At 48.8% G+C, this 24,858-nt stretch overlaps 1 protein-coding gene across 1 annotated transcript; it reads left to right on the forward strand.

The window, feature by feature from the left end:
• Positions 1–331: 331 nt before the first annotated feature.
• ADAMTS15 (ADAM metallopeptidase with thrombospondin type 1 motif 15) lies at positions 332–23,384 on the forward strand. Its single transcript, XM_033098582.1, has 8 exons — positions 332–1,288; positions 12,160–12,292; positions 12,797–12,964; positions 13,199–13,482; positions 18,171–18,348; positions 19,328–19,509; positions 19,616–19,791; positions 21,647–23,384. The coding sequence occupies exons 1-8, from the start codon at positions 332–334 to the stop codon at positions 22,419–22,421; spliced, it is 2,853 nt and encodes a 950-aa protein (XP_032954473.1). The 3' UTR covers positions 22,422–23,384.
• Positions 23,385–24,858: the final 1,474 nt, after the last annotated feature.

Here is a 24,858-nt window from a genome sequence, read left to right on the forward strand (position 1 = left end):
GCTCGCCCAGCGCCGGTTTTGTGGCGCTACGAGTAGCTGCAGTTCGGAGAAGCGGCCCGGCACCTCCCTCTGGTTCTCGGCTGCAAATCTTCGTCCTTGCACTTGACAGCGATTGCACTTAAGCTCCAGGGGCGCGCTTTGCTTGGAAAGGCACAGGTAGGAGGCGCGGGCTGCGCCGCGCAAGCTCACCGATCTGTGAGGAGTCGCCCTGCCTTTGCTCTCCTTTCGGGAGCTGCGGACCGCCGGGAGAGTTGGTGGTTCCCGTGCGCTGGCTGCACGGAGATCGTGCCGGCTGCCGCTCCAAGAGCGCGGCTGTGCGCTGCCCGGCGCCATGCTTCTGCTGGGCATCTTAACCCTGACTCTCGCAGGGGGACCCGCTGGCGGCTCAGAGCCAGAGCGGGAGGTGGTGGTGCCCATCCTACTGGACCCGGACATCAACGGCCGCTACTACTACCGGCCGGGTCCCGAGGACCCCGGGGATCAGGGGCTCATTTTTCAGATCACAGCGTTTCAGGAGGACTTTTACCTACACCTGACGCCGGATGCTCAGTTCCTGGCGTCCGCCTTCGCCACCGAGCATCTGAGTGGCCCCCTCCAGGGGCACCCCCGGAGCACTCCAGACCTGAGACATTGCTTTTACTCTGGGGACGTGAACGCCGAGCCGGATTCGTTCGCCGCTCTGAGCCTGTGCGAGGGGCTACGAGGAGCCTTCGGCTATCGAGGCGCCGAGTATGTCATTAGCCCGTTGCCTAACGCCAGCGCTCAGGCGGCGCAGCGCAACAGCCAGGGTGCACACCTCCTCCAGCGCCGGGGAGCCCCCGGCGGGCCTCCGGGAGATCCCACGTCTCGCTGCGGGGTGGCCTCAGGCTGGAACCCCGCCATCCTGCGGGCCTTGGACCCTTACAAGCCTCGGCGGACCGGTTTAGGGGAGAGTCGCAACCGGCGCAGGTCTGGGCGCGCCAAGCGCTTCGTGTCTATCCCGCGGTACGTGGAGACACTGGTGGTGGCGGACGAGTCAATGGTCAAATTCCACGGCGCGGACTTGGAGCATTATCTCCTGACGCTGCTGGCCACGGCGGCGCAACTCTACCGCCATCCCAGCATCCTCAACCCCATCAGCATCGTCGTGGTCAAGGTGCTGCTCCTCGGAGACCGCGACGCAGGGCCAAAGGTCACCGGCAACGCGGCCTTGACGCTGCGCAACTTCTGTGCCTGGCAGAAGAAGTTGAATAAAGTGAGTGACAAGCACCCTGAGTACTGGGACACCGCCATCCTCTTCACTAGGCAGGTGAGTTGATCTGTCACTTCTCTGGACCCAGATAGCTTCATTTTCTTAGGGTCACTGTCCTCAGTTCTCCAAATGCCCTTTGTGCAGCGCAGTGTCCCCGAGTTTAAATTTCGTTGATCTCTTCCGACTCTCACTCTGGATATTCCAAAGAGCGCCCGCTTGTAGGCTCAGCAGAGCTCTAGCTCACGTGTGTCAGGATGCACGTGGGCTGTCGGAGGAGAGCCTGCGGGTTCGGAAGGTGTTGGCTTGGTGTGGCCAATCAGCGCCTCCTAGATCCTGCACTGAGGGGCTGGAACCCAGGAAATTGCGGCCCAGGAGCCGCAGTTTGTCTCTAAGGTCGATAGGAGGCGCTCTGAGGATGGCGTTGGAGAGGGCGGGAAAGGTCCGCCCATTTCTATGGGGGCATCTAAGTCCTTTCAGACACTTCCTCCCAGGTTTTCTCCCTTTGCTGTAGAACTGGAAGGTGATCCAAATGGCCCATTTCAGCGCCTGGCTACATTTCTCGTGGGTAACATGTGCAGTTATCCTTTCTCTGTTCTGGGCCTGGAAAACCTGAATCGGGATGGAGGGAATCATTTGGGATATTTTGTGGGTTGCTGTGAAAGGACAGACTCAAATACCTGGACTGTTCCCCCTTCATTGCTTCCTCTTTTATACCCTTCGGTGCTGGGCCTGTCTCCTATTTGAGGGGCTTCCAGACCATTCAGAGCAGGCGATCTAGTTAGGTCACCTGTTCAGAGCTTGGAGTTTCAAGTGGAGTTTCACTTGGCGCTGAGTTGGGAAGATGGCTTTCAATTTTCCCATGTCCCGTTGGCGAAGGGTGACCCATTCGTCCTGATGTATGCTACAGAGCAGAGCAGGCAATGTTGCTCGTGTCTCTGATTCACTGAAACTTCTTATGACCCCCCTTGACGGCCCCGCACCAGCTTCTGCCCCTGGCAGTGTGGAAGGGATGTGAGGTCAGTAAAGAGCATTTAGAAACCCAACCGGCAGGGTTGAAAGATACTGAATATTGGCATTAGAAAAATGGTCAGATCAGAAAAGCAGTTCTGTTTTTTGCTATGGATCTGTGTAAGTTTAGATTTGTAGATGTTGGAGTGATTGGGTACTGTGAATTTTTGGATTCTTGAAATTACTCAGATGAAGGAGACTGGAAGGAAAAGGGGCATCCACACGACCTGCTTCCTCTAATTTTGGAGGCTGCAACTTGAATGTGTGCCCTGCTCTTGTTTTGTTATTCTAACCACAGCATTCTGGGATGGCACAGAATCCATGGTTACCTGTGGGGGCTGTGCATCTCCACCGCTTCCAAATAGCCCCTCAAAGCTGGACGGATGCACATGGGGCTGGAGCTGGAGTCTTCCACACTAACCCATTTGGCACAGCTAGTCCCTTCCTGGAGTTGAACTTCCTCTTTTCCCAGCCTTCTCCTCCCACCACCTGGTTTCTCTAGGGAGGTCTTTGGCCTGAGTCTGTTTCCTTGCGTTTATTCTTCCAGTTGAGTTCTGTAGAGCTGCCACTGCCCAGCCTCTACCAGCACGGCCTGAGTCCTGGGGAAACTGCAAAGGAGGTGGCTTCCATCTCTGCACACAGAGCAACGCAGCAGTCAGATTGCTGGGGGAAGAAAAGCAAAGGCCGAGAATCTTAAAGGGTATCTTAATGGACAAAGCAGCTGTTGTCCATCTACCTGGGATGCCCCTGTGGAGGCCACTCGCTGGCTCTGAAGTACCAGACCGCAGTCCCTGCTGCCTAGTGGCTAGGCTGACTTTAGGAACCAGCCCTAGGAAGAGCAATCCTGCTGGGAATATGGGCCATGCCATCAGAAGAATCCGCCGTTTGAAGAAGCCATCAAACAGTGTGACAGCTTCTGTTTGTCAGTGGTGTGTGCTAGACTCCCAGGGGGCTATGTTGACCATGCATAATTGTTACAAGATGTATGACCACTTGGGTCAGAAGCAGTGATGTGCAAGATGTGACTTTTAGAAGCTGTCTTTCTCTTAGGTGTCTCTTCGGCGTCTAGAGGGCAAAGCCAGTAAGTGGGGAGGCTGTGTTGGCAGGTCATACTCTACGTATGTGCTTTATGCTTTAGAGTAAACATCGTTCCCTCGCCTCCTTGCCAGCACAGATTTCGGGGCCTGCTGCATTCTCAGAGTCTTAGGAACCACTCATTCCTGAACTCCCCCGGGAAGGTACAGTATGCGATGAGAACATGAGCGCACAGCTGCTCTTTCTAGACTAGGTTAGATGTAGTGTCCGGGAACCTGGAGGAGTCTCCTGCTACACTCCAACACAAGAGGCACTTTCTTTTTTTTTTTTTTTGCTTTGTGAAAGTCAGCAGGAATCCTTTAAGTCAGAGGTATGAGCTACTTTGCTTAAATCCTGTTTATTATAATGTTGGTATAATCAATGCATTTCCAACTAAAATTGGAATATACATTATATATATTACACACACATATATAATATATACATAGTTTGTTTGGATAAAAAGTTTTTAGAAATGTGCTTGTTTTATAAATTGCCTTTTGTCTATAAGGGATGTGGAACTGATAGACACCTTTAGAATCACCTATTTCTTGGTTCCCCCAGAGAAATCTGAAAAATGGTGAGTGATTCTTTCTGGCTGATCACACTCTACTTGTGGTTTCCGCAGGGAGGAAGCAGTGAGGAAGGGTCAGTCTTGTTACTTTAGAGCTCCAGGTGCTAGGGGTACGGGAGAAGAGAGCAGTAAGAGCGACATGACTGGCAGGCACTGGAGCCCCTATTGGACCCACAGTTGGAGTTGCTATGCATGAAAACAAGTCTGGGCCAGGCTATGGGGAGTCGCTGATGTCCTCTCTTGGCAGGCAGAGGGAGGGGTGTGGGGTGTTGAAATCAAAACACTGGGAAGACAAGACCCAGGGAGTATCCTTTACTGTGCACAAAGGAGAAAAAAATTGATCATATGACAAGTATTTTGACAATTTGAGGAGTTGACTTAAAGATTCAGAAAAAGTTCATGTTCCTGGAGAAAGAGTGCACATCTGATTTTGCAAAGCGATCGGCTTCCAGCCTCATAACTGCAGGGTGAGGTCAGCACAGGATTGGAACCAGAGTTGTGCAGAAGCAGAGCCAGTCTTTCTGGGTGGACATTTATTTCTACGAGGAGAAATGTTTCTGTGGCTTCTTGTTGCATTGGGCTGCAGGGACTAGGTATTTCATGCTGAGACTCAGTAGGACTGCATTTCCCCATCTTCTCTCTTCAGGTCCAATGCCTCTGCTATTTGGGTAACTTTGTGATAGACTGGCTTTCATTCATTTATTCATACATTCTTTCAATACTTATTGAGCATTTATTATTTCCAGGAACTGTCCTGGGCTTTGGAGATACTGATATTAGTAAGATGTGGCCTTTAGCTCCAAGGAATTCACTGCTGCTCAGGCAGGGAGTCTGATAAAGAAACAGCTCATTAAAATATAGTGTGTTAAGTGCCCTGGGGGAGGCTTGGACCCTCATTCTTCCTCAGCTGGAACCCGGGAAGACCTCAGAGGGACAGGAATCAAAAAAAGGGTTGGGAACTGGTGGTGATGGGGAAGGAAGCTTGTCTATCTTGTAGGAGCCCTTTCCTCCATTCGACCATCTGCCGGGTGTGCCAAAAAAAATGTATACAAGTGGACACTTTGGTCAGCATTGCTCAAGCAGTAGTTTGTTGTAATCAGGTGTCTGGACGCTGATGGTAACCACTTTGAGCACCTCTTGTAATTGCAGACATTAAACGTGACTTGTCTTCATCTTTTGTTATTGGTGTATATTGAGTATTACAATTTTAATATAGTTTTTTTCTTTTTTAAAATGTGTGTACATCTTTTTGGCACCCTCTGTGTTTTGCTATTGTGACATTTCCTCCTTTGGACTGATTTTTTTTTTTTTTTTTTTTAGGATTTGTAATCTGTTTTCTGCCTGTGATTCCTTCATTTACTTTATTTTTTTCCTGTTGCACTTAGTACTACTTTATGATGTTCCCTCGTCCTCTTTTCTCTCTGTTTTCTTCCATCTTCTCCTCTTCCTCTTTTGGAATTATAGAGACAGGATTTTGTCATATTTCTTTCCTATTTTCTTCATTCATACTCTCACCTTTCTGCCTCTCACAAGCCCAAGCTTGGTGCTTCTTGTGCGTGAGTCTTGTGGGGGGGATGTATACATCTTCTATACTAGGCAGAATGGAACAGAATTCTGGAACTTTATTTAAAATAGAAGCTCGTTCTTTCTATAATAAACTAATTGCAATATGGCAGTGAAATTTAATGTTCAGATAAAAAAATGTTAAAAAAATAAAATGAGAACATGCCTTTTACACATATTTCCCAATACAGTAAAAAGAATCATAGTTTTGCCAGGATCTTTTTTGAAGTCAGTCCTTGGGAGATGTTAACAGAGAAGGGCATCTGTAGATTTGGCGTTTAATAATTGATAAATATCACTAAATAGAAACTTAACACCACTCCTTCTGTGAAGGAGGAGGGTGGGTGGGGGGAGAAGAAGGCGTGGAACGGGGTTGTTCCCTGACTTGTAGGGTGATTCCTCTTCTCTCTCTTTTTCTTACTTACACCAAGTAAATCAGCCAATGATAATGTGCACTGGAATCTTTTTCATTCCTTTCTTTAAATACTGGTTTACTCAGGAAGGCAAATGGGGTTTTCTCCCTCCTTAGGTCTTGCTCTTCTTCCTTTGAACCTCTCTATAGTTGTATCACTCTCAGCACGTACATACTCTTACCTTGCCTTGACTCCTGGTTTTGATCACTTGGCATAATAGGAGGAACACAGGCTTGGAGTCAGGCAGACTTGAATTTGAATCCTGACACTTGCACTTTTAGCAACAGACATTGAATGAATCAGCTGTTTGACCCATAGAATGAGGATAATGACAATGATGGTACCTAACTTACACAGCCGACCATTGGGAGGATAAGTTATCAAGTATTCCAGAAGAGGCACCCAATTAATGGCAGCTGTTATCATCACTACCTTAGTACTCGCTCAGTACCGTAGTTCCCCCTTACCCGCAGTTTTAGTCATCCGAGGTCAACCGGGTCTGAAAATATTAAATGGAAACTTCCAGACATAAATAATTCATAAGTTTTAAATTGTGCGCCATTCTGAGTAGCGTGATAAAATCTCCTGGTCTGTCTGCCCAGGATGTGAATCATCCCTTTGTCCAGCGTCTCCATGCTGTACACACACCCAGCCTGGTTTATCAGATTGACTGTTACAGTATTCCAGTGCTTGTGTGCAAGCAACCCTTATGTCACTTAATAATGGCCCCAAAGCGCAGGTGTAGTGATATTGGCAATTCAGGTATGCCAGCGAGAAGCTGTGAAGTGCTTCCTTTATGTGAGAAGGTGAGTACAGAACAATAAGATATTTTGAGAGAAAGAGAAAGAGAGAGGGAGAGAGCGAGAGAGAGGAGACAGACAGCGACCGCAGTCACAGAACTTGTATTACAGTATATTCTTCTAGTTGTTCTATTTTATTATTACTTATTAATCTTTTACTCTAATTTATAAATTAAACTTTCTCATAGGTATGTATGGATAGGAAAACACATAGTATATCCAAGGTTTGGTACTATCTTCCATTTCAGACATCCACTCGGGGTCTTGGAACGTATCCCCTGTGGAGAGGGGGACTACTGTATATGTTTGTTGTTGTTGAATGATTACCTATAGGTCCTTTGCCAGAATTTACATTTGGGATAGCCCTGTCCCATTGCCCTTGCAAGGTTACTTAACACTTGTCTGATGACATATTTCTGTTTCTGTGGCGAAACTATGCACTCCAGCATTTGCCAAGCCCACTGATCTGTGAACTCCTTTAAGGCAGGATCTCTTTACATCTTTGTAGCCTTCTGATGGGCCCCTGCACACTGCCGTTGTTCAGTATGCGTTCATGGAAGGACTGCATGGAGCTATGGGTGCTGAGGTAGTTTACCTCCCCTCTGGGAATCATTAATCCAACGTTGTTTTAGGCTGTCAGGCAGCAGGGTTGGGAGAGGGAGTCTTAGGTTCTTCTGTCATTTCATCTTGGCTCCTTGCCATCAGGTTTTTCCCTGGAGGAAGGAGGGGCCCCAATGAGGAGCCAGTAGGCAGGGCACACAGCAGGGATCGGGTCAGTGTGTCAATGCAGGTGTGGGGAACGGAGCCAGGGGCTTGCTCACCCAGGGAGGCGGTGCAGACGCTGCTCTAAGAGCACTCTGGGGAACTCTGAGTGGAACTCTGCTGTTCCGCTCTTCCCTGCCTTCTCCTCACTCAGAGTCCAGTCTGTGCTCTGGGGGCTGAGCGTATGGGGTGGGCAATCTTTCCTTGAGATTCCCCAGCCCATTCATTCTTGGGGTGCATGTGCACTGGAAACTGTGGACTTGTGGGAAGAGCTCAGCTCTGAGGCCGCACTGCCTGGATTTCAACCCTCCTTCTGCCCCTCCTTCCCTGCTTAACCCTGGGCTCACTGTTTTGCTTAATCCTGGGCTCACTGTTTGATCCTGGCCTAGTTACTTATCTTCTCTGGGTCTCATCTGTAAAATGGGACCTTATAAAATGGCATTTCCCTCCTAAAGCTGTTGTGAGGATTCCATGAACTAGTAACAGGTAAAGCTCTTAGAACAGTGTAACATCTCACTCTTACACAGTGTAAGCTCTTACGCAGTGTAACAGTGGACAGCACGTAGTAACATCTCAATAAATGATAGCTACTCTCATTATATTAGTATGTACCCCCTCGTGAACTGATGATATCTAGAGAAAGTTTGTTCTTCCTGTAAGCTTTGGGTTCCTCTTCTTCCACACTGAGGTAATTCTTGTTGTTCCGTCTCTTGCTATAATACCATTTGTACACCTCGAGGGGTTTATATTCCAGTGAAACTGAACCTGCAGATAGAAGCTATAGGGCATGTTATCTTCTTCACCAGGCATCCTTAGTCAGGTTGCCCTGGCACTGAACTGCTAGGCATTTCTTTTTCTTCTAGCAAAGCAGGGTCCTCCTGTCCTTGGGGATTACAGGCAAGTGGATTTTGGGTTATAGGAGGAAATACAGTGATGCATGACAAGAGATTCAGATGGGAAACAAGTTAAAGGGGCAGTATTATTACTTATGTAGGTGGTTCTCACCAGTGAGTATGACATTCCTAACTAATGTGGTACGATGCAAACCAAGGCATTGGTGTCAAAAGGCATGGATTTAGGCTTCCATTCTTCACTTAGTAGCTGTACGGCCTTGAGTGAGTATCTGACTTCCCTGAACCTCAGTGTCCCCATCTGTAGAAAGACGGGACGGCTCTGAAGTTCTGTGAGGATAATACTGATGCTACGATGTGATGCTCACCTGCCAGGAGTTCTGTGTGAGCAGGACGTTGGCTACCTGAGCACACATGTATCTTCTGCCACAGGAAAAAAGTTAACGTGCTTGATTTTTGTTGGAAAATACTGAACATCTCTGTGCATAGCTGGGGAAAGGAGAGGAGGTAGGATGGCAGTCTGTAGGGAAGGTAGTCGGTGGGAGTTGTGACGGGTCCATAGCGGGCAACCTTGGTAAATTGGATCAGGCCACTGCAAGGTGTTATCCTTCTTTATTTATTTACAAATCGTGGATCCAAGCCGAAATTATTTTATAAAAAGGGACAGCTTTTTAAAAAAAGAATAATCCAGGAGGATTAGGTTGTTGTCCAGAATGGTTCTTGGGTCATCTGGAAAAACAGCTGCAGCTACACGGAGAAATGACAAATGATCAGAAATAGTGAGGCAGGTAGGGGCTGGGCTGGGAAGTGCCTACATCCTCCAGGCGCAAAGAACCAGAACAGTTTCTATTTCTGGAGACAAGAGCCTGAACTGAAGAGGTTAAAGCAGTCTGAGTGCATCTGAGTTCATTCCAGAAGGGTGGAGACATTCAGTGCCACAGATGAGGCACCACGGGGCCCTGCACACTGCCTGCAGGCATTCACAGTACTAAGGCCCAGCCAGGCTGACTGGGGGAAGAGGGACAGGCCCAGCCTCTGACCCCAAGCAGCTGCACCTTCCCACAATGAAGACACGGGTTACTGTAGGAGGGTTGCTCCCAGCTACACCCTGACCCTCAGGAAATTTGCCGGCTCTTTCCCTGTTCCTCTTGTTTGATCCAAGGAAACTCGGATTTCTTGATGGAAAGAACAGGTTGCTCCTGGCTAGGAAGGGCCTGCAGCTGCTTGTCTTTGCTCCAGCGAGAGTCCACCCGCCCTAAGAGGAAGGAGGCTTTAAGGACCTCCCAGCCGCAGAGGCGGCTGGCTGCTGGGCAGCCGAATTTCAGCGGCAGCCTAGACCGAGGTCTGAGCTCTCCATCTGCTCTAGTCATTTCTGATGAGCAGAGAGGGATAGGATTCTGAACTTTCGTATGGGTGACCTTCACTCTCTGTGAGTTAGTTTTAGCCTATGCAGCACGTATCAGTAGACAAGATCATCCGCAGGGGTTTTCCATTCTAAAAGTATATCGGTCTCTGTGTTCGTTTTCCAACCCAGAGGGCCAGAAGGGGCTGAGCACCCTGGGATTGGGGAAGGAGCAGGGGCTTAAGGCACTCGGACAGTCTGGGTTCTAGGTGAGAATTAGCCCTTCCCCAGAGGAGGAAACTGAGGCCCTGAGGAGAGAAGTGACCTGCCTAAAGTCACACATCTGCTTAGTGATGGGACCAGGACCGGAATCTAGGCTTCTTGGTTTTTATTCCTGTGCCCTCTCTCACCTAAACCAGCAGTGAGTGTACCTGGTGGCCCCGGGCCAGTGTAATATGCTTGTCCTATAGGCTGTGGCCACGAGGCGAGAGTTTCCAGATGCTACCACCTTAGTGGGGATCGCCCCACTGCCCATTCTCCTTCATTGTGCCCCTGCATGAGCCGTCATTTTGCCTTCCTCGTCTTGGGCCTCTTTCTGTTGTATTCATAAGCTGGTCCATACGACTCAATTCTGCGCCTCAGCAGTCATGAACTTCCCCTCCCAAGTTTTGACAGCAGTTGTCTTTAGATTTCAGAATTCCGGGGAAGGAGAACTTTCAGGGAGAGTGAACCTCCAGAGAAGGAAAGGTAGTTGGAAGGGAAGGGAATTTGAGTTTCACCCCAGGGGGCTCCCAGAAGTGGGAGGAGGGCCATGTGTAAGCACAGGACAGCAGATCAAGGCTAGGCACGTGTTTCGCCCGTGGGCTGACTCTGGGTTCAATCTGATCACCCTGGCTGTTCTCTGGCCAGAATAACTGTGAACTCATTAGGAGGTGTGACTATCAGCTGACAATGGGAAGCCAAATTTGACTGCTCAGGTGGTAAACTTCTGAGTGCTTTGGATTACATTTTGCTGACTTTCTGCACTATGGACAATTTTCCTCCTTTGCCCCCGACCCCACGACAGCTGCCCACCTTTTCCCCATGTCAGCATATACCTGCACACACACACCTGCACACACTCAAAGCCCTAAAGAGAATGAAATTGAGAACAGCTCTCTGTGTGTGTGTGTGCGTGTGTGTGTTTACGTAAATACCTTGGCTCCCAGGGGAGAACACGCACAGCTCTTTCTCTAGAGTGTTAGCTCAGCAGTTGCTGGGCACACAGCTGTGACATGGTGGAAAGAGCACGGCGTGCCTCATCGTACAGACCTCGAGGCCAAATTTCTGCCAGAGACTTGAACCTCTCAGAGCTTCAGCTTCCTTGTCTGTAGAAGATAATAATAGTCATTATACCAGTGGGACGCTGTGACCGTTCAGCAGGGTTATGTGTGTGCACGGTGTCAGCCTTTAATCTATCATGGCCATCATTAAGTATGCTCATGAGTCTCAGTGTCCACCTTTGACAAGTAGGTATAATAATATATCGTCCTCCTAAGACTGTTGTGGGGATTATATGAGGTGATACATGTAATAGTTTCTTGTCAATTGTAAAATGCCCTACACGTTAAAGGCAAGGATATAATGAGAACGCCAGCATCACCGATTCAACAGGGTCTTCTCAAGAGGAGCAGAATGTGTGCAAGTATCTTATTCTATTTCCAATTCCTGGGCTCTTAGGTATCTAGATGCATTGCTGGCCCATAACGCTTAATAAGTTATTTGCGATATCCACCCCAAGAACCCCATTTTGCCTTCCACATTCCCCAGAAGTGCTTCCTGTCAGGGTTGCTGCCGGAAGCCCTACCTCAGTACAAGAAGAGGGGCCTTTCTGCTCAGGTCACAATCCATTTAGTTTGTTTTTTTCTTCCTAACAGCCATTGAGCTCATGGTCCCCTTGAACTTCTGTAGCAATTGAACTGTGTCTGAATAGGGGCTTGCTTGTGTCTACATTTCTCTGCCTCCTCCCAACCCAAGGAATCCAGATCTCAGGCATACGTGGGTCTTTGGCCAGTGACATTTTGGCTGAGAGTCTGAGCTTAATTCATGATTGTCCAAAGGTAGCCATCAGCCACGACCGAGGCTGCACAGAACTGACTGAATGGAGAGTGTGCTTGCCTTCCACCCCCACCTGCCTCAGTTAGTCATGGCCAGAGCCTCACCCAGCTGTGGGAGTCACCATTTTCTGGTCTGGAAGGCCAACTCTATATAAAGCAATGGGCCTTGAAGTTTAATTTTGTACCTCCTAATTTCCTCCCACAGAACCTACCTGGATAGAATTTGTGAACCACAGAGCTTTCTTCCTGAGGCCTCCTCCCTCAGCGTGGGTTGATTCCACGAATAGCCCCAGAGCACGCTGGGATAAAGAGCCTGGCTGAAAAGGTGCTGCGCCTGGTTAGGCTTGGAATGGGGATGAGCTGGAATGCTCTTTCTTCCTTTCAAGTCTTTTCTGTTACTGCCTCTAACTTCTGGCTGGCTTTTGCTTCTTCCTTGCCCTGGCAGGACTTGTGTGGAGCCACCACCTGTGACACGCTGGGCATGGCTGATGTAGGCACCATGTGTGACCCCAAGAGAAGTTGTTCTGTGATTGAGGATGATGGGCTCCCATCAGCCTTTACCACGGCTCACGAGCTAGGTAAGCCTGGAGGTGGCTCTTGGGTGGGGTAAGAGAGTTCCCCTGTGGGATCATTTTGGGATTCACCGGGTACTTGGGTGGGTGGTAGACACATGGACATGTTTTTGTTCCCTCATGTCCCGAAGGCTTAGGGATCTTTTCTCAGGATCAGAGTCTTCTTTAGTCATGACTTTGTTTAATTTTCTCCGATCGCTCCAGCCCAGTTGGCCAGTGATATTGTCTGAGAATGTTAGCAGTCAGAATTTCTCATCAATTGGGCACTAAGGGGAAAGTATGTTACACACATCGCTATCCTCACTGAGTCCACAGACTGATGGATGGGATAGAGAACTCAAGAACATGACCTTGGGGACATTTGCAAAGCAATCTATTAATAGGTAGAAATGACCCGCCTGAAACCCACTGACATGAGCTCTCTAGCTTTCCCAACGGATCCTCCCCGCAATCAGCTCCCATGCCTTCTAAACTACATAGCCCACTGAGTCCTCTTGTTTCACCCCACAGGCCATGTGTTCAACATGCCCCATGACAATGTGAAAGTGTGTGAGGAGGTGTTTGGGAAACTCCAAGCCAACCACATGATGTCCCCAACACTCATCCAGATTGACCGTGCCAATCCCTGGTCAGCTTGCAGTGCTGCCATCATCACTGACTTCCTGGACAGTGGGCACGGTAAGCCAGGGTGACAGAGGACGAGCATCAGTGCTGTCACTGTTGGCAGTGCTCACCACCTCTCTGGACCTGTTCTCTTTTACCTAAGGTGTGCATGACCCCAAAGAGTGGGGCTCTGAAGTGAGTCTATTCCATTGCCCCTTGCTTCATTCTCTCCTTACTATTTAGATATTGGGCTAGCCAAACCTCACCAGTCCCAGTTCATCTCTAATGAACACCCTTGGCTCTCTGCAGGTGACTGTCTCCTGGACCAACCCAGCAAGCCCATCGTCTTGCCGGAGGACCTGCCAGGTGCCAGCTATACCCTGAGCCAGCAGTGTGAGCTGGCCTTTGGTGTAGGCTCTAAGCCCTGTCCCTACATGCAGTACTGCACCAAACTCTGGTGCACTGGCAAGGCAAAGGGGCAGATGGTGTGCCAGACACGCCACTTCCCTTGGGCAGATGGCACCAGCTGTGGCGAGGGCAAGTTCTGTCTCAAGGGGGCCTGTGTGGAGAGACACAACCTCAATAAGTACAGGGTGAGTGTACTGGAGGGGAGTGGACTCTGGAGGCCTCTACAGGGAACCTGTCCGATCCCAGATGTGCTATGTGATCATACTGTATCGCATTGCTGTGCTCTGCCTGTTGTTCTATCCCCTCCTTGACTCTAAGACTGGAGAGAAAAGTTACAGTAGGTCAGAGAACTTCGTGAAGCCTTAGGCAGGTGGGGAAAGCCCTTCAACCAGAGTGAGGGTCCCAGAGCTGAGCTCCACACCTCTGCCAACTTGGGGAGGAGCTCTGGACCAAAGCGGAACATTTATATTCAGAGTTGATCACTTGTTGCTTCCTTTTTTTCCTTCCCTCATCACATCTTTCTGAGTGTGTTCCATTTCCAGGGACCTGTAGGCCAGCGATGAACAAGGCTCAGAACTGAAAGGAAGCTTCAGTAATTTACTACATCCTGAACCAAGCTTCAGTTTCTGTTTTGATTGTTGGTTTTTGAAGCTGAAACATAATTGAACAAAAGTTATTTTTTCCTAATAAGTAGGAATAGCAGTCAAACCAGAATAAATTCAAAACCTCAAATATTCTCTGAATATAACAAAAACTTTCTATTTTTCAGGTCCTGGGTTGGGTTAGTAAAGGGATTTGTACTTTTCCCGGCAGGAATAGGAAGTCCCTCCTCTACCTTGATGCTAGTGGGGATTATCCCTTCTCCATCCTGGACTGGCTGCGGGAGGGCTTGGCTCGGGGTTTTATGTACACAAAGGCAGGATAATAAAAAGCATTCTCCAAGCTCTTTAGCAATTGTCCTGAGATGGTTGTGGCACAGAATTACGTAAAATCTTTTTCTGTGTTCTGGGAATATATACTTAATTAAACCCACTGTGTTCAGGGAACTGTGTAAGAAACAGTGGTGGTCAGAATAAATGTAACATGAGCCATGTCTCCGAGGGCTTACAGGCTAGTGCGGAAGCTAGAAATGAAACTGTAATGCAAGAATAGAGAGGTACGTGTTCTGTGTTAAGATAGAAGTATGAAAATGTATCATGGGAGTATAGGGGATAAGAGATTAATGATCATTAAAGGTCAGAAAAACTTTTGATGAGGGGGTCAGGTTTGAAGAGAGCCTTGAGGGATGAGTAGGGCAGGATGAAGCAGAAATGGAGCAAAGTCAGGGAGGTGGGGCAAGCTAGAGGGTTGGGTGGATGAGCATCACCTTTGGGAAGATGATTTGGGGCTGGATTGTAGTTGCCTTGATCACCAGTCTGATGTATTTAGACTGGAAGGTCCTGAGAGCAGGCTAGTCACAGCCAGCTCCTGCTCTTGAGAAGATGAGTCAGGAGGATAAAGAGATGATCAGGAGGACATTGGATACAGGAAAATGTGATCTGAGAAGCACAATCTTTCCACGTCCATCAGCAGCAAAATCCACTATATTCTCAACTTCTTTTCTGAACAGTCTCTTCACTACCCTGTTTTAACTGAAACATAGCCCTTCCCATAGGACACTGTCCTAGTCAGCCAAGGTCAAACACAAAGCTTATCTTGCTAATCACCACAGCCCCCCAGTGATCTCAGTTGCAAGAATACCACTCTGACTACCAAGGTCCTTTTTTCCCAGGTCACTCCCTCTAGTGTTTGGGCTCCAACAATTTTTCAATCCTATCTAGACCTACAGTCTATTGATCCAACCGTTGTTCCATTGTCCTTCACTTGGCTCATGCCCTCACCAACATCTTTACTGAGCTGGGATTTCGTGGTCCATTGTTAAAATCACTCCTTCACATGTACTTTGACTCCCATACCCCTGTCTTTCTTCGTAATACTTCTGTGGATAAGCGACCACCCTGGTGGAGTCTGATTTTCTCACCTACTTACTTGCGCCAGTATAGATGCATAAGGCTGAAGAAAGACATGCACTCGTACTCACTGGTCTCAATTTAAATTCATGACCTGGAAACTTAGGTGGGCCCATAATGCTGCTCAGGAGTCATATCATATTTTGTTTCACTCTCCTAACCTCCTAAACTATTATTTCACATCTTCACCACCTCTCTCTTCCCATCACTAACCCTTTCTTCCTCATTTTCACTTTCCCAGTGACCGTTTTTCCTATTTCACTAAGAAAAAAGAAGCGATAAAGTAATCAGAAGAGAATTTTTACCAACTTCTGCCACTACATCCACTGACCTGCTTCTGTGCCCAGATACTCTACCTTTCCTCCTTGACAATGGATCAGCTGTCCATGCTCTTATCCGAGGTCAGTCTTTGTGCTTTGCACTGGAACAGTGTCCCCTCTCTTCTATCAGGTTGGTGCAAAAGTTCTTGCGGTTTTTGCAATTATTAACCTTTTAAACCACGATTACTTTTGTACCAACCTAATATTTGGGGAAAATGCTCTAACAATTCTTTCCTCTTTCTCCCATCATATGAGACTTTCCCCTCTCTTGAGTTGAATCATTCCTATCAGGATACAAACTTGTTGCAATTTTTCCTGTCTAAAACAAAACTTCTCATGATGCTAATTCTCCATATGTCTCAGTCTAATCTTTTTGTCTCCATTTATAGCAAAGATTCTTGAAAGAGCTGTATAAACTTGCTCTTTCCAAGTCCTGTCTTGACATTTTTCTTTGGTGCTCATTCCAATCAGGTTTTCACTCACACCATTTCTTCAAAATGATTCTTATTAAGGAGGCCAATTGGTCTCTACAGTGCTAAAAGCAACGACTGGTTATCATTTCTCATGTTTCTTGACCTGTTAGCAGCATTTGTACATCGACCACTCTCTCCGCTGGGAATAAAGTTGTCACTGTCTCTTGGTTCCCTCCTCCCTTACAGGCTGCCCCTTCTCAGTCTCCATTACCAGTTTTTCTTCACACTCTTGTTTTCCCAGTGTTGGAGAGCTCCAGGGCTCAGTCCTTACCCTTTCTCACTATTCACACTAACTTCTTACGTGATTCATTTAGACAGTTGGCTTTAAATACTATTTATATTTCTATGTTGAAGACTCCCAAATTTGTACCTTCAGCCCAGACCTCTATCCTGAACTACAGACCTGAATGTCCCACTGAATCTTGATCTCTCCATTTGGATAACTGGTAAGCATCGTAAGCTTACTATCTGGGAAACTGAGCTCCGGATCATCTCCTCTAAACCTGCTTGGGTGACTCAGTCTTCCAGTTGTTCATACCAACACCCCTTTTCTCTCACACAATTCACATCCAATATCTCAGCGATGCCTTTTGACTCTATCTTCAACATAGAACCAGGGTCTAACCATTTCTCACCACCTCATCTGCTGTCACCCTGGTCCAAGCTACCATCACCTCTCCTTTGGGCTATTGCCCTCTGACTGGTAAAAAAACATAGCATCATCTCAGAAGCCACAGAAACAATGTTAAGTACTGCAGCAAAACTGGAGATGACAAGGCCTAGGCATAGACTCTTTCGGTCTTTAGTAGATCATTGCTGACTGCGAGCGGTTTCCATCGTATGATGGGGATGAAACCCATATTGCCAGGCACTGAGTGGGGAGGAGGTAGAAAGAGCAAATGTAGAAGAGTCTCTTAGAAGTGAAAGGATGGAATGAGGTGGGGCACCAGTTTGAGGAGGAAGCAGGGCGAAGGGAATGTTTTTTTAAAGGATGAAAGAGACATGTTGACACAATGAAATAAGAACTATCTGACAGAAGGACAGAGAGAAAAAAAAATATGTTGAATATATACATAAGTTAAAGTATTTATGTTGCATGCAGCCAGTTTCTAATTAGCTCCATCTGGGTTAATGGCTTTGGATGATCTGGGACAGCATTTTAATCCCAGGCTTGTACAATGGGGCTGTTTCCTCTATTGCCCAACTTATGTGTGTTTAGGGGGATAAAAACTCACTTTACTGTCATCGTAAGGGAAACATAACGAAGACTATAAATTTTCTATCCCCTCTTCACCCTCTTAAAAAATAAGGCAACACTGCATAATTCACCCCAAAGCCAAATAGAGTTTTAGGGTGGCTTAATAGGCTCTTGTGTCTATCTCTTCTTAGCACAAACATTAGGACTGCTTATAGTGAAACTTTTTCAAATTCAGTCCCTGATTAAGGTTCAGCCTGGTTTGGGGAAAACTCTGAATTATAGAGCATTTACATATAAAAATATTCTGATACCTGTGGTGACAAGGTTTACTGGCAAGGCTGGGGGCTGGCCATGCCTTAGATTTGGAGACTCTTGTAAATACACTAACAATAAATAAGGAGACAATTTGAACTCCTGAGCGATGGCAAGCACAGTGCTAAGAATTTTCGTACACATTGCATCATGTACATCTTCTGTCTGACCACACACCTGAGTATCATGGGCCCCATTTTTCCAAATGAAGGACCTGAAACTTAAGGAGGTTTCCTTACTTGCTCAAGACCACCCATGTGGTGAGGGCAGAGGAGGTTGTAGAACTTGGCTGCCTGACTCCACAACCCAATGAGCCTCTCTTCTGAGCGGCTTCATTTATACCTGTGAGCAGTTGGCGTTTGCTAGTTAATAGGCTGTAGTGTTGTGTCAGCCCTGTGCACACTGATATTTGCTTGTCACTTTTCCCCTGATGATACAAAGTGGATTTCATTCTGGTGGGATGGGACCGTGGAGGCTGTACCAGTGTTGTTCTTTTGCGGGCTCAGGGTGTGAGTATGGCACCCCAACCTCTGCTGGAGTATAACAGACTCTTTCTCACAGGTGGATGGCTCCTGGGCCAAATGGGAGCCCTACGGCCCTTGCTCTCGCACCTGTGGTGGGGGAGTGCAGCTGGCCCGCAGGCAGTGCAGCAACCCCACCCCTGCCAACGGGGGCAAGTACTGCGAGGGAGTGAGGGTGAAATACCGATCTTGCAACCTGGAGCCCTGCCCCAGCTCAGGTGAGGAGAGAGCAGGGGTGGCCTGGGCGTGGGAAAAGAGAGGCTGGAGGTTACAACCCCCACTCTGGATAATTCATGGCCCCAAAGTTACTGCAATTAAGAGTCTATGCCTTAGGGCAGAGCCTGTAGGTGCACAGGTGCACATTCCTTTTGGGATTATTTCTCTGTCCATTCTCTTGGCAAAGGTGCTTTCTTCAGGCCGCTTACAGTGGGAGGCTAAATGGCCCAAGGAAATGAGACATTAGAAGTCCCCTTTGTAAGTACCCTCAAGCCCGTCTTCGTAAGGAAGACTTCTTTATCCGGCCCCATGACCTTAGCTGGGAAGAAAATTGCATCTCTATTTTTACTAACCTTTTTTATTTAAAAGTTAGAATTTTTTGCAGTTAGAAATTTAGTATTTATTTATTTATTTATTTTTATTTATTTTTTTAACTAACCTTTCTATCTAAACTTTAGGAGTTCTTTTAATTAGGCAACAAATTACAATATTAGTAGTATTGTAGTAGCAGTACCTGTGACCTTGTCACCAAAAAAACCATGGATATTTCGTATGACATTTTAGTTGTTGCAGATTTTTCAAAATTCCATTTATGCTTGTCATTACTGCAAAATTGCAGTGGTTATAGACTCATTATTGTCTTGTTATTTAATGTGTTAACAAGAAAACATGTATCACAAATATGTTTCAAACTATATTGATAGTTGTATATTGATATAATTGATATTCTTTGTCATATATGTAATTTATTTTATGCGTTTAATAACATTCTAAAAATAGTTTCAGTAGACTACTGAAGGGTCCTATGGCACAGAGGATTAGGATACCTGTTACAGCGGGGGTTTAAGGCCAGATTCCTGGAGAAGGTGGCACAGGGCCTGGGAGGGCACCAGGAGACTGAGCACCCCCAGGAGGGCTCTTTCCTTTGCTCCCACCTCAGCCCCTCCTTTAGCTTCTTGCACGTACTTTCTCCCTCCCCAGCCTCTGGCAAGAGCTTCCGGGAGGAGCAGTGTGAGGCTTTCAATGGCTACAACCACAGCACCAACCGGGTCACCCTTGCCGTGGCGTGGGTGCCCAAGTACTCAGGCGTGTCCCCCCAGGACAAGTGCAAGCTCATCTGCCGAGCCAACGGCACCGGCTACTTCTACGTGCTGGCACCCAAGGTGAGTGATCCTGGGGCAGGAGATCAGACCAGGCTCCACATCTTTCGGTGAGCATCCAGTTGAGCTGCCCCTCTCTCCTATTCTCCCCCTCCTGGGGGTGCCGCAGGTGGTGGATGGTACGTTGTGTACCCCTGACTCAACCTCAGTCTGCGTCCAGGGCAAGTGCATCAAGGCTGGCTGTGATGGGAACCTGGGCTCCAAGAAGAAGTTCGACAAATGTGGAGTGTGTGGGGGAGACAATAAGAGCTGTAAGAAGGTGACAGGACTCTTCACCAAGCCCATGTGAGTTCTAGGCCTTGGCAGGTATGGTCAGGGTGCAGTGGGGAGGAAGAGTGAGTGGCATTGCGTCCAGGCATGGGAAGCTAGGGTTACATTGGGGTAAATGTCAGTACCCTTGCTGTGGAAGCCACTCACAGTCTTCTCTGATATTCATTCATTCATTCATTCATTCGTTCGTTCATTCAGCAAACAAAGGTGAACGGAAAGACCAATGCTTGAAGAAGAAATTACTTAACAGGAGATGCTATTCAGGGAGCTGGCAGAGAGTTGTTAGGGTCTGTCTAGAGTCCTACCATAAGAATGACCCAGGTTCAAATCTCAGTTCCCCATTTTCTGGATGATTTTGGGCAAGTGACACAGTCTCTACAATAATAGATTTCTTCACTTCTAAAGTGGTCATGTCACTAATATATTTCATGTAGTGCTGTTGTGAGGACTAAGGGGATTCAGCCAAGTAAAATGCTGAGCATAGTACCTGGTACATAATAAACGTTCACGACGATGGTAACAAAACATAACTATACTGGAGGCAAAATGTGACAGCCTCCCCCTCTCTCTGAGCCTGAGGCCCTGGCCTTGGGGACCAGATTGAGGTGAGAATGGTGCTAAACTATAGAAAGAGGCAGAGTGAGAGGCTGGGACTAAAGGAATCCCCCGTTCCTGGGAGATCTGTGCAGGGATCAGCTGAAGAAATGTCTCTAGGCCTCTTCTATTCCCAACTCCAAAGCCTGGGGCTCCCTCTAGTTTGAGCTTTCTGAGGTCCAGCACATTCCTTTTTATTTTCCAGAGGAATGTGCTCCTTTGAAAGCCCTGACCCTGTTCTGGGAGCAGCTGGGGCAGGCAGAGCCCCTGAGGTTTCATTTCAGAGGCAGGTGTGGCTGACTCTAAAAACTTGGGAGTCCAGGTGCTGAGGATGGCTGGCCAGGAGCCTTGGCTGCCCCCACCCGGGCAGAGAGCCCTCTGCTGAGCCCCTAAGTGGAAAACTTCTCTGGTAGCTCGGGCACTGCAAACAGATGGTGTCCTAGGCCATCCTTTTCAGGGATCTGCAGTGGGGAGGCCAAGTGAGGAACTAAAGGTCAATACCTCCAGACTTGCTTCACTGGTTCAACGGCAAGTGTTCCTCTCATAGACTATTGAAGCTGGAAGGAACTTTTGAAATCATCTCATTTAACCCACTCATTGTATAGATGAGGACACCAGAACCCAGAGAGACTGACTTTCTTAAAGCCACCAGGGAATTAGTGTCCCTACCAAGGCTTGATCTGGGTCCCCAACTCCAGGGCCAGTGTATCTGTCTGCATCGAGGCCCCAGCCTTGGACTTGGGGACTATAGACTCATCTCCTCTTCTCCCTACCTTCCCCCTCATCTTCCTTCTCCTCCTCTTAGAGAATATCTACTGAGGGCTTACTGTACGCCAGGTGCTGTAGCTTATTTAATCCTAATTACAATTCAACAAGGTATGTGTTGTTATGATCTCTATTTATAGGTGGGGAAACTGAGAAGCTAAGTAACTTATCTAAGGCCAACAGCTACGTGTGTGGTAGGGATCCGTCTGACTCCAATAGTTCTGCTTCTCCTCCCATGCTAGAATTCGCCAAAATATAAATGTATTGAAGAGAAAAGATCATGCGGCAATACAGCCAGTATGTTTAGTTCCGGATGACCGGATGACCATCTCCTTCTGCCTTTTTCAGCTTGTGTGCCCCCATGGGTGAGGCAGCCTGGTTACTCTTGGTTTTCTGCCATGTTCAGGACCTACGCCAGGCCTTGTGAAACGGCAATCCGTTGTGACTTGAGAGGGAATGAGATCCTTATGTGCAGGTATCTGTCTAATGCATAACTGCCTTCCTACCACAGGCATGGCTACAACTTCGTGGTGGCCATCCCTGCAGGCGCCTCGAGCATAGACATCCGTCAGCGTGGCTACAAGGGGCTCATTGGAGACGACAACTACCTGGCCCTGAAGAACAGCCAAGGCAAGTACCTGCTCAACGGGCACTTCGTGGTGTCACCTATGGAGCGGGACCTGGTGGTGAAGGGCAGCCTGCTGCGCTACAGTGGCACGGGGACGGCAGTGGAGAGCCTGCAGGCCTCCCGGCCCATCCTGGAGCCACTGACCGTGGAGGTCCTCTCTGTGGGGAAGATGACGCCACCGCGGGTCCGCTACTCCTTCTATCTGCCCAAAGAGCCTTGGGAGGACAAGTCCTCCCACCCCAAGGCCCCCCGGCCCCCCTCTGTGCTCCACAACAGCGTCCTCAGCCTCTCCAATCAAGTGGAGCAGCCGGATGACAGGCCGCCTGCGCGCTGGGTGGCAGGCAGCTGGGGTCCTTGCTCCACGAGCTGTGGCAGTGGCCTGCAAAAGCGGGCAGTGGTCTGTCGTGGCTCCCCGGGGCAGCGCACAGCATCCGCCTGTGACACAACCCATCGGCCGGTGGAGACACGAGTCTGTGGGGACCCCTGCCCGACCTGGGAGCTTGGTGCCTGGTCACCCTGCTCCAAGAGCTGTGGCCGGGGATTTAAGAGACGTCCACTGAAGTGTTTGGGCCATGGAGGGCGGCTACTGGCCCGGGAGCAGTGCAACCTACGCCGGAAGCCCCAAGAACTGGACTTCTGTATGTTAAGGCCATGCTGAATAGGACCGTCCCTTTCTCCGCCTCACTGTCCACTCATTGGTGCTGCCAGTGTTCTGGCCAGCTGGAGCCGTGGGCAGAGGGCAGTGTCCAGGGCCCCATGCCACGATGTCACCACATCCAGGGACAAGGATCATGGGTGGGGGTGAGCGGTTCCCTCCTCCTCCCTGGCCTGGTCGGGGACCTAAGTAACTAATGCACAGTCTACCTCACGCTCAGTTCCTCTGGGGCCCAGTCTCGGGGAGAGACTGAGAGGTGCGGGTGCTGGGCAAGAAGGCGCTTGGGCCCAGTTTCCAAGGGACCTGGAGGATGGGCACCTCCCAGGCAGAACTTCAGGGACCGTGGCCCCCGTAAGGGAGGCCACAGGCTGCTGGAAGAGCCATGACCCAGCAGCTTGGCACCCTCAGGTGGCCCCAGGGGCTCCGAGCCATCTCTGAATAAGGTGCTTTCAGCCTACTTTCCTTTTCTGACTGACATGGACTGAGTAATAAAAATGGGCTGGGGGTGAGCAGGAGCTAAGGGGAGAGTGAGGTGAGGTATACCTGCAGCCTGGGCCACTCTGTTTGGGAAGAGGTGGATATAGAGGGGAGTCCTGAAGTTCCTCATCTTCTATTCTTGGCCCTCCCTTAAAGAGCCACATCTTCTCCCTATGTCATCCAGGACGCCAGACGAGTGAGAGGGCTTTCACATAGGTGTCCTCTGAGGCTTTGCAGGTAGAGTTGGAAATCAATAGGGAGAGTATTGTCTTCTTCAAGAGGGATCCGAACATTAAAAAAGATGCTGAAACTTATAAGAGGAGAAGGATTCTGTGGCTAAAGCAGGGGAGTTTGAAGAGAAATCTGGAGGGTTCTGTTGTCACTAGGGCTGGGTCTGAGCTTTGGGGGAATGGCACCCTGAGATGGGGAGAAGGAGGCCCCAGTTCTGAGGGCTTCTTCCTCCGGAGAGTCAGGCATAAATCAGGCTGATGCATTGCCTCAGAGAACCTTCAAAGTGGCCATGGTCCTGTGCCCATTCAGAGGACGTGCGATATGCCCACGGGGGCTGGGTGCTGAACATCCACATGCCTACAGGTTGGTCTTCATGCAGACAGCGCCATGCGGTCTGGCCTTGGGCATGTCACGTTTTATCCCAGGCTGTGGTTTCTGCAGTTGCAAAATGGGGTTCACTATTTGCTACCTCAGGCTGTGCTCTCTGGAAACCCACCCTTGTCCCTCCTCTGGGGCAGTGGTGACCTGGTGCTTCCAGAAGACCCGGCTGTCATCCTCTGTAGACTGAGCTGCCCAGACGCAAAGATGAGCTTCGGTGCATGGTTTTTTGCTCTCCACAGTCTGGCCACTCAGTGTGGGTCCAAATACAAAGACGGGGTCTCTTTCTTCAGGTGTCCTGGGGACAGGTTTCAGGAGACACCAAGAATCAATTACCTGACAGCCACCAGTAGGAAACCTGTCTATCTTGAAGACATGTTGGGGGAGTAGAAACCAGGACATTGCTTATAGCTCCAAGTGGGAAGACGTTTTGGGGCTAGAGTTTCTTTGGCCAAGCAGGGTTTCTTGAGGGTGCTGCTGCCCCAGGGTATACGTGGGAGATTCTGCTTCTGAGGATAGGTAATTAGTCCTGGATTTTGATGAGGTGACATCAGGTCAAGTGTCTTTTATTTGGTTTCCCCTAATAGTCAGAATCCACAAACCAGCCAGCCAGCCATGCAGGCCTCTGGGATGGTGTTTTAATCCAAGTCTACATCAAATCTAACCCTGGCTGGGCCCTTCAGCAGAGCTCCTGCAGTCGGGCAGAGGGCATGCAGATCTTAGAGGCAGGGCTGCAGTCTCCCTGGGAGAATGGAGTGAGGAGGACTCCTCTTCCATGTAGGAGTGAATACTGTGGGGCAACAGGGCCAAAAGGAACCCAGGGTGCCAGGCCAGATGCGGATCCCGCTAGCTGACGACAGCACTGCGCCCTGTGTTTGGTGAACCCTTCCTCGGCGAGGAGAGGGTGGCACAGGGTCTGTGCAGAATGGGCAGGGAAAAGGGGCGGGTGGGGAGGGAACTGCATCAGTGGGCATGCCTGGCCCCCTAGCAGAGCAGCTTTACAAATCATTTCAAGGAGGGACAACCAATGTTGTTCCTGACACAAGCTGGGTCTCAATGTTCTTTTCTGTTGTGCTATTTTCCTTTTATCTTTTTTACCTTTTTAAAAAGAAATATGACCAAGACAACTTGGGAGGTTTGTCCTGTCTTTGACCATTTTACTAATCCAACAATACTCTCCAAGGCTGAGCAGAGACAAGCCTTAAGGCAAAGATTTCTGGTGATGGAATAAAAAGTTAAGGTCATATCTCATGTCTATGGAAGAAGAGGAACATTCTGGGGACTCCAGCAACTTCTTCTGTGGCGTGTGGACCAGAAAGGACCTGGGCTCAGGAGCCCCCTGTCTCCTGTGCCC

This window comes from Rhinolophus ferrumequinum, chromosome 25, assembly GCF_004115265.2.
Source record: "Rhinolophus ferrumequinum isolate MPI-CBG mRhiFer1 chromosome 25, mRhiFer1_v1.p, whole genome shotgun sequence".
Classification (NCBI taxonomy): Eukaryota; Metazoa; Chordata; class Mammalia; order Chiroptera; family Rhinolophidae; genus Rhinolophus; species Rhinolophus ferrumequinum.

Bases quoted from the DNA above. Each gene is read 5' to 3' on its own strand.
- ADAMTS15 (XM_033098582.1), top strand. From the start codon at position 332: ATGCTTCTGCTGGGCATCTTAACCCTGACTCTCGCAGGGGGACCCGCT. The intron at 12,293-12,796 runs GTAAGCCTGGAG...TTCACCCCACAG, and splicing joins TACCACGGCTCACGAGCTAG to GCCATGTGTTCAACATGCCC. The intron at 13,483-18,170 runs GTGAGTGTACTG...TCTTTCTCACAG, and splicing joins ACAACCTCAATAAGTACAGG to GTGGATGGCTCCTGGGCCAA.